The 11,879-nt window shown below is 37.6% G+C and overlaps 1 protein-coding gene across 3 annotated transcripts in view; it reads left to right on the top strand.

The window, feature by feature from the left end:
* LOC106874181 (coiled-coil domain-containing protein 112) overlaps positions 1-10,752 on the top strand; it is a 38,744-nt gene extending 27,992 nt beyond the window's left edge. For all 3 annotated transcript variants that reach the window (XM_089360874.1, XM_089360873.1, XM_052972113.2), the window contains exons 9-14: positions 1,107-1,229; positions 2,410-2,505; positions 4,734-4,883; positions 5,977-6,072; positions 6,175-6,296; positions 7,176-10,752. In XM_089360874.1, the coding sequence (XP_089217000.1) occupies positions 1,107-1,229; positions 2,410-2,505; positions 4,734-4,883; positions 5,977-6,072; positions 6,175-6,296; positions 7,176-7,209 (621 nt within the window). In that variant the 3' untranslated portion in view covers positions 7,210-10,752. The remainder of the gene's footprint in view (positions 1-1,106; positions 1,230-2,409; positions 2,506-4,733; positions 4,884-5,976; positions 6,073-6,174; positions 6,297-7,175) is intronic.
* Positions 10,753-11,879: the final 1,127 nt, after the last annotated feature.

Below are 11,879 nucleotides of genomic sequence, written 5' to 3' on the forward strand. Positions count from 1 at the left end.
GGGGTCGATTTGCTCGACTAAAGGTGGTGCTCCAGCATGGCCACAGTCAAATGACTGAAACAAGTAAAAGAGTATACATACATATACACGCGTGCTCGCGCATGCGCACCCACATACAAAAACACTGAAATTCCGTGCAGTTTCCATCTACCAGATTTCTGTTTGTAACAGAAAGACTTGTCCTAAGAGCAAGAATATATCAGAATGGAATCTGCAAACGTGATTCGTTAGCGAACTCGTTAACCACACGTTTTTCGTTGATTTGATCTTGACACAATCATCATCAGTATCTCTCAAGTATACTTCTGCACGTAAAAATTCTTTTTATTTATAACACAAAAGGATGGGGTATTTTAGAAGAAATGAAAGAGATAATGACCTAAGGGAAAGGACTCCCAATAAACACCTGATGATTATCTCCCTTGTATTATCTGGCAAAATGTCAACGATCAGGTCATATACATAGTTGTTTTATTTTCCTGTAAATCTCAGGTTTCAGTACATGCAACAACAATGACGACGTCGACAACAACAACAGCAATAATAATAATAATATGTGTTGAAAGCTAAGGTTGAAGAGTGGAGGAAGAGTACCATTTATAAAATATACGGATTAGAAAAGGAATCTTTCGAGGAGACGGCCTCTCTCCCATTTTGTTTGTAAGTTGTTCTGACAATACAGTTATAACTGAAAAGCAGCGAGCTGGCAGAATCGTTAGCATGCTGGGCGAAATGCTTAACGGTATTTCGTCTGCCGTTACTTTCTGAGTTTAAATACCGCCGAGGTTAACTTTGCCTTTCGTCCTTTCGGGGTCAATGAAATAAGTACCAGTTGTGTACTGGGGTCGATCTAATCGGGCTTTGTGCCTAGTGTAGAAAAGAATAGAGTTATAACTGAAACACTTGTGGTTGTGTTTGCTTGATAAGATTTTTTGTCTGGGGACATGACAACGTCACCCAGTTATTCTGTTTTAACACTTTCTTAGTTGTTTATAGAGTCAATGACCCTTGCCAGACGGTTTAATGGGCCTTGCTCTTCGTTTCTATGTAGATAATTAAAAAGACCAAAAAATTGCATGATTTATTATTGTTTATTTCGTTGATAGAAAGAGAAACAATCTTCAAAGGAAATATTTCCAGATGAAGAAGATAAATCAAAGAAGTTGGCTTTGCAAAAAAAATTAGAGGAAGAACGTCAGCAAAAATTGATTCAACTTCAACAATGGAAGGTAAATATATTTCTTCTTGTTTGTAATTCTTCTTTCTTAGTTTACGTTAGTAAAATAACTATCAGATATATTCTGAAATTATTTGAATTACATTGTGTAATAATTTTTTTTTTGTCTTTGGTCAGTAAGTGTTATTTCCTATTTACTTCTTCCATCTAGGAATCAAAGGAAATGACTACTTTCCCCTTCAAACTTTGCTTTTGTGACCTGGACATCAATGTTTTGAAACCGACCTATTTTCCATTACATTTCAGACAGATTCAGCACTGAGTTGCTGAAGCAGAAATATTGTTATAGCAAATATTTTGCTCAGTACAAGAGAGTTGCTTCTGTTGCTTGACCTTAACCACTTGAGCATGACCCTTAGTGGCTGACAATATGAGCATCTCTCATCATGAGCAGAAGTAGTGGTGGTGGGGATGGCGGCAGCGGTGGTCTTAACTGTGTGCTGGGAGGGATTCTTTGGGTTTGAATATAAATGTGACAAAAACAAAGCTTGAAGGAAATATTAGCCATTTTGCATACTTTCTGGGGATAAGCAAAGTAAGCAAATAGGAAATAATAGTTGCTACCCAAGGACAAAAGTCATGTTACACAGTGTTATAACCTATGTGGAAAGAGCAGAATAGCTTCTTCCAGAGAAGACAACCATATCTGGAGAGAACAGAGGCAAGAGGTTGAGGTAGGATTTGTACTTAGATCTTGCAAAACCCTCACCAGTAATGACGGCCCAAACAGACCCATGGGTTGGAGATCTGTTACCTGAGAGGTGCAAAGGTGTCATCTGCCAGATGTAGTAGGGGATCACCAGCAAATGGTGGATGCAATGATGCTCTGGTACAGCACATGCCTCCATACGACTACTACTACTGCTACTGCTACTGCTGCTGCTATTACTACTACTACTACTTTATTTTTACTTCTTATCAAATCTTAATCATCCAAATGACAAGAGAAATACAATAACAGCTAACCAAAAGGTACTTCACAGCAAAAGCATTCTTGTAGTGACTCCTGTAAAATGGTTTACACACTCTGTGAAATGGTTGGCATGAGGAAGGGCATCTGGCCATAGAATCCATGCCCCGGCAAGCATTGGAGCTCAACAGAGCCCTGTTGTGTCTTTCTACCATGAAATATTCAATTTAATTTCCTTGAAATGTTTAAATCTGAATTACAGTCACAGCAAGCCACTGAGAAAGCAAAAGAAGAAAACTTAAAAATGAAGGAGAAACTTGCTGAAGAAAGGAAAAAAGAGAAAGAAAAAAAGAAAAAAGTAGGTTGTTTTTTTTCATCGGAATACCTTTTTGTTATTATTATTCTGAGTTCAAATTGCACCGAGATCGACTTTGCCTTTCATCCTTTTGGGGTCAATAAATTAAGTACCAGTGAAACATTGGGGTTCATGTAATTGACTAGTCCCCCCTCCCCAGAAAAAAATTCAGGCCTTGTGCCTTTAGAAGAAAGGATTATAATTATTATCATTATAGACGTTGCCCAGTATACAATATAGTGAGGCTGTTAATTGAAGATATTGTATCTGCTGGGGGTTTGTACTGTTTGTCAAGTCACAACAAGGACCTCAGACAGACAATACTTTATGTAATATGTGTGCAGTTCCAAGTAATGCCGACTTTTGCGATACATCTAGATTGTAGGGTATCTCTAAGGTTTGCAGATGTTTTTTTCAGATTGAGTGGTATTGAACCTGATGCTCCAATGACAATGTTCAACTCTTGTAGCTGCCACATCTTAGAGATTTCAATTCTCAGGTCTCCATATTTATCAACTTTTTTTCTTTATTATTATTATTATTATTATTATTATTTTTGGATAGGACATACTCAAGATTCAAATGTGATGATTGGCAATAAGCCATTCAAGTGGGTCTGGTCATTTAAGTATTTTGGAAGTACAGTAAACTTTAAGAGTACTCTTGATGGTGAAATTTATGTGAAAATATCTAAGATTACAAATGCTTTTGGAAAACTTTTCTATTGAGAGCAGGATGACCATGGTGTCAGTTTGAAAACTAAAACAAGTGTATACAAATCTTGTATTTTGAGCACACTTTCATGCAGGGCAGAAGCATGGTCTCCCTACTACACACATATAAAGAAACCATTTGCATGTGCTGTGTGCACAATATCTGCAATAAAAAAAGCAAGATAAGAAATCAAATGTCAACATTTTAGTAAAATGTGATATCTCCAGGACTGAAAGCATGCTTTTGAGAATTCAGTGCAGATGGGCAGGACATGTTTGAATATTAGATGATTGCATTCTGAAAATTCTTTTGTATGGGCAACAAGCAGAGGGATTCTGTGGTAAAGGATGACCTATCCTCATGTATAAGGATCGGTTGAAGCAATCACTGTAATCCCTACGGCTTAATTTAACATCTTGGGAAAATGATGGCCTGGATTGATCTGAGTGGTGTAAAATGTGTTATGATGCATCAGTGGAAGAAGCAATGACAAAAGAATTATATCCTGCAATCAACAGACACATTTGTCCAATTCCAGCCAAAATCAAAATCACGATTGTCCTCATTGTGACTTCACAACAAAATCTGTACCGAATCTGAAAAGACATTCACACATCTATCACTAATAGATGCAGCTTCTTTTATTTTGGATTCTTTTTTTTAAAAAAACCTTTCCTTCAAACACTCATGTTGAAGTCAATGTGAGTGACCATCATTATTATTGTAATTATTATTCCACTGAGTTCGACTTTGCCTTTCATCCTTTATGGTCGATAAATTAAGTACCAGTGAAACATTGGGGTGAATTTAATCAACTGGTCCCCCTCCCCACAAATTTCAGGCTTTGTGCTTTTAATAGAAAGTATTATTATTGTAATCATATTTATTGTAATCATTATTATTACAAGTCTCCCCAAAACTCAAGAATCTTTCTTAGAATTGTTGCAGAATACAGGATTGCATTTTTCTACAGGTCAAGACTGCGTTTCTCAGTTCCAATAAAATCCTCTCTCAATACTTTGGTTAGCTTGGGGCCAAAGTAGAAGACATTTGCCCAAGATACCATGGTGTGGGATTGAACTTGAAACCATGCAGTTGAGAAGCAAACTTCTTAACCATAGGGACATACCTGCACCTAATATATAAACATAAAGCACATGACTCAGTGGTTAGACCATTGGGCTTGCAATCATGAGGTAATGAGTTTGATTCCCGGACCGGGCTGCGTGTTGTGTTCTTGAGCAAGACACTTTATTTCATATTGCCTCCAGTTCACTGTGCTGTAGAAATGAGTTGCGGCATCACTGGTGCCAAGCTGTATCAGTCCTTGCCTTTCCCTTGGATAACACTGGTGGCAGGGAGAGGGGAGGCTGGTATGCATGGGTAACTGCTGGCCTTTCATAAAACAACCTTGTCCAGACTTGTGCCTCGGAGGGGAACGTTTCTAGGTGCAATCCCATTGTCATTCATGACCAAAGGGGGTCTTAAGTTACTTCCTTCATTGTTCTGTTTTTCAGTTAGAACTGCGGAAATATGTTCAAGAATACAGAGAAGCTAAAAGCAGGGAACTAATGGAACTGAAGAGACAAGAAGAACGGCAAGAAATGATTGAAGCTGAGGCCCGGCGCAGATTTGCTTCTTTGGAAGTTGTTCGATTCAGAGAAATGGTATTTTGTCACTCTGGCTGACCTTATGTGTGTGTGTGTGTGTGTGTGTGTGTGCGCGCGCATGTATTGTGAGTAACTTGGCAAACTCATGAGACCCAGTATCATGAAAAAAAGCATCAGTACACACTGCGAAGTGATTGGTGTTAGGAAGGGCATCTAGTCATAGAAACCATGCCAATACCAGAGCTCAATGCTTGGACACATCAGATCCTGTCCAATTGTTCATTGCATACCAACATGGGAAAAAATATCAAATGAAGATGAGGATGATGATGATGATGATGTGTGTACGTATGTACTTAGGTGCATGTATATATATATATATATAGGTGCAGGAGTGGCTGTGTGGTAAGTAGCTTGCTTACCAACAACATGGTTCCAGCTTCAGTCCCACTGTGTGGCACCTTGGGCAAGTGTCTTCTACTGCAGCCTTGGGCCGACCAAAGCCTTGTGAGTGGATTTGGTCGACAGAAACTGAAAGAAGCCCGTCGTATATGTGTGAGTGTATGTGTGTGTGTGTGTGTGTGTGTGTGTATGAGTGCGTTTGTTTCTTTGTGTGTGTGTGTCTGTGTTTATCCCCCCACCATCGCTTGACAACCAATGTTGGTGTGTTTATGTCCCTGTAACGTAACAGTTCGGCAAAAGATACCGATAGAATAACTACTAGGCTTATAAAGAATAAGTCCTGGGGTTGATTTGCTCGACTAAAGGCGGTGCTCCAGCATGGCCACAGTCAAATGACTGAAACAAGTAAAAGAGTAAAGATATATAAAGATATATATCATCATCATCATCATCGTCATCAGTTAAAGTTCGTTGTCCATGCTGGCATGGGTTGGGCAGTTTGACCAGAGCTGGCAAGTTGGGAAGCTGCACCAGACTCCAGTCTGATTTGGCATGGTTTCTATAGCTGGATGCCCTTCACAACACCAAACACTTTACAGAGTGTAATGGGTGGTTTAAGGTGGCACATGTGTATGTGTGTGTATGCACATGTGTATAGGTATATATATATGTGTGTGTGTATATATACAAATATACATATACATACATTCATATAATGTATATATATGTAATCTTGCTTTTTCAAAAGGATCGATTGAAAACTGCTAAGAAAATTGAGAAAGCAAAACAAAAAGAAGAAATGGCTGAAAGAAAAGAGAAACGTTTAGAATCTCTGAGAAAACAGGTGAGTCTTTTTGGAATTTCCAGAATGGTTCTGATGTAAAGTATTTGGTTGGTTCTGATGAAATGTTCTGACTGAGCTTTGGTGACTGCTGTGTGATTACAGGTGGAGGTAGAAGTCCAGCGTGATCCAAGTCGACTCTTTCAGCCAACTGCTGGATGGAAGGAAAGATTAAAAGATAACACCTCTAGCAATGTTACAGTTCCTTTACAGCAAATACCTCACAGGTAAAAATCTGTTTACATTCATTTAATTTAAAAGTTATTGTTGTTGTGTTGGAGTTAGTCTGATTACAGGTGACATGGTTTATCATTTCATTTTGTAAAACATACATATATACATACATACATACATTGTTGTTGTTGGCACTCCGTCGCTTACGATGTTGAGGGTTCCAGTTCATCCGATCAACGGAACATCCTGCTCATGAAATTAACGTGCAAGTGGCTGAGCACTCCACAGACACGTGTACCCTTAACGTAGTTCTCGGGGATATTCAGTGTGACACAGTGTGACCCTTTGGATTGCAGGCACAACAGAAACAGGAAGTAAGAGTGAGAGAAAGTTGTGGTGAAAGAGTACAACAGGGTTTACCACCATCCCCTGCCTGAGCCTGGTGGAGCTTTAGGTGTTTTCGCTCAATAAACATTCACAACGCCCGATCTGGGAATCAAAACCGTGATCCTATGACCGCGAGCCTGCTGCCTGAACCACTGGGCCATTGTGCCTCCACACATACATGCTTGAAATTTCCAGAAAAACAAAAGACGAAGACAGGTGTATAAACAACAAGCAGGTGTATTAGTTTGACGCTCAGGAAGGTGAGAAAGTCTTTTATGTTTCGAGCCTACACTCTTCAGCAGAAAGGAACATGAGGAAATAAACAGAGAGAGAATAATAAAAACTTGTGGATTTAACAGTCAATCACATATATACATACATGTGTGCATAGACACACACGTTACTGTTAATTATATTCTTGTTAAAGAATAATAAATTTGTACTTTACCAGATGTATTAAGTAATCCCTCAGTTTAGTATAAAATTGTTTTTATCATAACATAAACACACACACATGTAAAGAAATCTATTTTGTTATTTTCCAGAGCTATACCTTCATGGCGTGCTGGTCTTTACTGATCAATGAATCAACGAAATGTGTAAAGAACTGAATATGATATTTAAAGAGGAGGATGCTGCTTATTTTTTGGTGTTTCTGTACAAGGCTACTTCACCTAAAGAAGTCCTTAACGAAGCAGTATTCCTAATAAAATTTCAAGTGTCATCGTTAACTCCAGAGTGATACTTGCCACATGAAGATTATTAAGATGGTGGACATTGGAAACATGTAGAATTAAGGAAACTAGGTGCAGATAAAGGCCTGAGAATGGACTGAAAGTTATGGCTGTGTAAGGGACGACCGTGCGAACTCATAAAAGGAGAAATGGTGACGAATGGAAAAACAGAGGACTCCTTTTATTTAAACGCGTCACACGGTCGAACACACAATAATATATCGAAGATGATATACTAATATGTTATGCGACGATAACATAGATGACCAGTAATGAAAGACCACAACCGTATAAGATGAATAACAGATATATTTATTGTAGCGTTAAAGATGTATGTCTGTGTGAGAGTGTGAATGCGACATATAAGAACATAATCAAAGACAGGCCGTCGTACAAAGAAAAGTATGTATGTGAGTGATACATGTATGTGTATGTGTATTATTACAGCAGATAGAAAGAGTCAATAACACGTGAACAATTATACCAGTTCTTTAGTACACTATAGGAAAAGTTCTGTATGTGAAAGTGAGGGGGCTGAGTGTGGCAGAGCTGATCACTAGTTGTGATGTTGTGGCATCGATGCCGGGCCGTGATTCTTGTTATACAGATGTTCGTCGCTGGCTGAAATTTTTGTCTGTTTATTTATCGTGGTGAAGCTGAGTCACCTAACAGAATCGAAGAGAGAGAGATGTGCCGCGGAGGTTTGGTTTGGTGTACATAGTAAGTCGTGTTGACGCTGGTGGTGTAGAGGCTGCTTGGTAGTAATCGTGTTGGTCATGACGATGGTGCTGGTTAGTAGTCGTAGACTCGTATTGCTGATGTGGCGATGGCGGTGGTCATCGTTGGCTGGACGAAGCTGTTGAAGTGGTCGCTGGAACTGCTGCTGCTGTCGTGTGGTACACGGAACAGTTCTCAAAGAGAAACTGGACCGAGACCCATTTGTGGGGTATGAGTTGATCTATTTATAGCGTTAAGAGGGCTCCCAGATGGCTTCAGAATTTTACTCTATCACATGACCTTATTAGGGGCCGTGATTGGTCAGTTTGCGTTCTGGCGGGAAAGGTTCGAAGAATTTGCCGATTCGAATAATAATCAGTCACGTGATGACAAGGTTAATGTTTTCCCTACGTTCGCATTTGTTTATATTTAAATGAGAAGAATGGCGATAGCAGTTTTGTATCTAATGGCGATAGGTATTAGAGACGATAGGTAGTTTCACTACAGCTGTAACTTAAGTGACCATTGGAAAAGATCTTCTTCTTTATCTCTTGTCACCTCTATTTTTGTCATCTCATCCTAAGCATTTGATACCACACATCCTTCTCAAAACAGTCTTTGAGAATTACATCATCCACCACCATCACCATCGTCATCATCATCATTATCATTCAATGTCAATTTTCCATGCCAATGTGGGTCAGATGTTTTGATAGAATTTGGTGAGCCTCGGGGCCAAATCAAGCTGCAATATCAGCTTTGGCCTATTTTCTATGGCTCGACGTCCTTTCTCGTGTCATTCCCTTCAGACTGTGTACTGGGTGCTTTTTACACATGCCGCCAGCACTAGTAATGTTGCCAGGTAACACAACAAGATAAGAAAAGAACAGGAAAAGAAAGGAAAAGAAATGGCTCCTTTAACTAAAGTAGGTGGGGTTGTATTTGTAGGGAGACAGAAGTTATACCAGGTGTTGAGAAGCTAAAATATGATAGATAGATAGATAAGCTCAGGTGTCTCATTATTTTTAATGTTAACCCCAACCACCAGCCTGAAACAACACAAACTAATCGTTTCTAGCTGGTGTTTGCACTTTGTGAGAACCAAATGGCTACGTATTCAGTGGTTATTTCATTTGAAGAGTTAGTTGTATAATTGTGTATTGACTATAGTGATCTTGCTGTTTTGATGCCAACTTGCCTGAGACTGCCTTTGGTTTTTTTTCTGGTTGAAAATCTTCCTGGGCTTTAAATTAACCCTTAAGCTTTTAAACCGGCTTTATCTGGCTCAAATATTCGACCTATTTTATGTTAAAAGTGGCCAGTGTGGCCTCTCACACTTACCCTATGATGTCATTTTATAAGTTAACAATCACATCATTGAAATCTTGAAGTTATGAGATAATGCAAAATTAATTCAAAACAATGTGAATAAATAAGCATTACATTTAACAGAATAATCTGAAAGCTAAAGGGCTAAAATCTCCCGTCAAAATACAGGGTGGCCCACAAGTTGTAAAGGGGTCTGAAATTTTAATAAATTTGTCTTAATTACATTTTTTATTTGTAATTTACAAGATGTGATTTTTCATACCTAACATACATATATTTCCTATATATAAACTGTATATGGTGCTAAGGTATTATAAATTAATCATCACACCTTTATGATTTTGGGGCCAACCTGGATAATGTTAATTTATGTTCTAAACACAAGCTTAATAATAACAAAGTTATTTTTAGTAAATTCTTCTTTAATTTCAAAATTAATTGAAATCATCAACCTGGTAACCTCTCTGTGTCCAGGGGATCAGTTTGCTGAGACCCTCCTGTGTGCTTCTTGGATATAATTGTTTCCAGTTCATTCTTTACTGTTGTCAGTCCACAAATGTCTTTGACAACCTCTTGCTCTCTTCCCCTTCTCACTTCCTCTCAAGATGGCCTTGGGCAATGGCTTGTGGTGCACTATTTGTCCAAAATATGATAGCTTTGTGGACTTGATTCAGTCAGTGTATTTAGTCTCAGTTTTTCTTGTACTGCAGCATTTTTCACTCTGTCTTTCCAGCTTATTTTACTCAATCAGTGAAACATCCACATCTGAAACACATCTACCTTCTTTTGCATTGCTCTGTAGATTGTCCAAGTTTCTGCCTTGGAGATGGCAACCAGCATAATGTAACAGTTTATTTTGACAGAATTGTGATGACAAAATGACTGGTGATACTTCATTGCATGAATCTTTATCATTCTGGCTTCATTTGTCAGTGGATAACACTGGATAATGATGGTAAAAGCTTGCAGTGGTTAGAGCAAAAAACCTGCACTGATTGTGTCATTAAATAAGTTTCTATTCTTTGAAAGGTGTTGTTCTTCTCTTTGGTGATTATCAAGAGTAATAATCCATGGATTATCAATCTCAGTGCAGGATGTCTGATCTATCTTTTGTGACTTGAGGTCCAGTGCCAGTTCATCAGAATTTATTGCTGATTACTGACCAATGTGTCTAGATTTTGTCTTTCAGTGGAAAAGACACAAATGTAATAATGAAGTATTTCTTCTTGAAAAACCAGACCATTTGTGATTAAGCTTTTGGTTAACTTCTTAGATTAAATAGAAGGAAGTATAGAAATATTTTTTTTTAATTAAAAGAAATAAAATTTATTCCACTACACAACTGGTTGTATATGTCTGTCTTTGCATTTTTTTTTTATTTAATCCTATACAAATCATCATCATCCTCATCATCTTCTTATTTCTGTTTTGTGTCTGCTTGCATGAAGTGCAATTACATTAAAGGAACATGCATCTGCAAAGCAATGAAAAATCACACAAGTCCTGCCAAAAGGAAGAAATCAAATAACAGGAGAAAAAAGGCTTGACAATATCAACCTCATCCTCCACCAACATTACCATGCTGTCAAAGCCATCGACTCTTCTATGCAAGAATTGGTCTACAGAATCATCAATGCCATCACCATAAAGGAAGCATTCATCAAAGAAGAAATTAAATTCTTGGCTATGAGATAAAGCTGCTACCACTGATGATTATATATAGGTTTATTTCAAATATCTCTCTCTATATAAACATACACTATGATGCACTTTTAATACAGTTAATATTTGTTAATAAACACAGTACCATTATAAATACAGTTATCCTATTTATGTTTATGTGTAGTGAAAAATTGAGCCCATCTCATTCGTATTACTGTCACCATTTTGATGGAAACCGAATAACAGAAGTATATTCTTTGTTTTTATATAACATGCAGTTATATAATTAAATATTGTTACATACAAAATAAAAGTGAAGTGAAGCAAGCTGATATGTAGATATATATATATATAATAGAAATGTAATCTTATTATTACTTATGTTTAAGCGATGAGCATACGTACACAATTGTGCTCCCACCAACTTTGTTTCCTCATAACAACTGAGATGATGTAGATTCCAATTATATTGGAATTTCTTGTGAGAAAATTTTTTCCAGGGAAGTGGTAGATGATTTTCAGAAAAGTCAGACTGGTCATCTTTGTTTCCTCATAACTTTTGTAAAAATGGTTATTTTTTAATGAAAATTTTGACAAATACCTTTCAGGGTGTTTAGATTATGACTATTTTGAAATTTAATATGAAAGTGAAAAATGGTGGGAAAGCGCACACACATACTGACACACATTACATTTTTTTCAGAAAATTTTTTTTCACCACAAATTGCTATACAGTTGGAATCTATACTATCTGAAGCATATTTGTAGAAAATTTCATAAAAATAATATCTGTTTTTCTGGAAGTTA

This window comes from Octopus bimaculoides, chromosome 12 (assembly GCF_046866305.1).
Source record: "Octopus bimaculoides isolate indiv1 chromosome 12, ASM4686630v1, whole genome shotgun sequence".
In the NCBI taxonomy this organism is placed as follows: domain Eukaryota; kingdom Metazoa; phylum Mollusca; class Cephalopoda; order Octopoda; family Octopodidae; genus Octopus; species Octopus bimaculoides.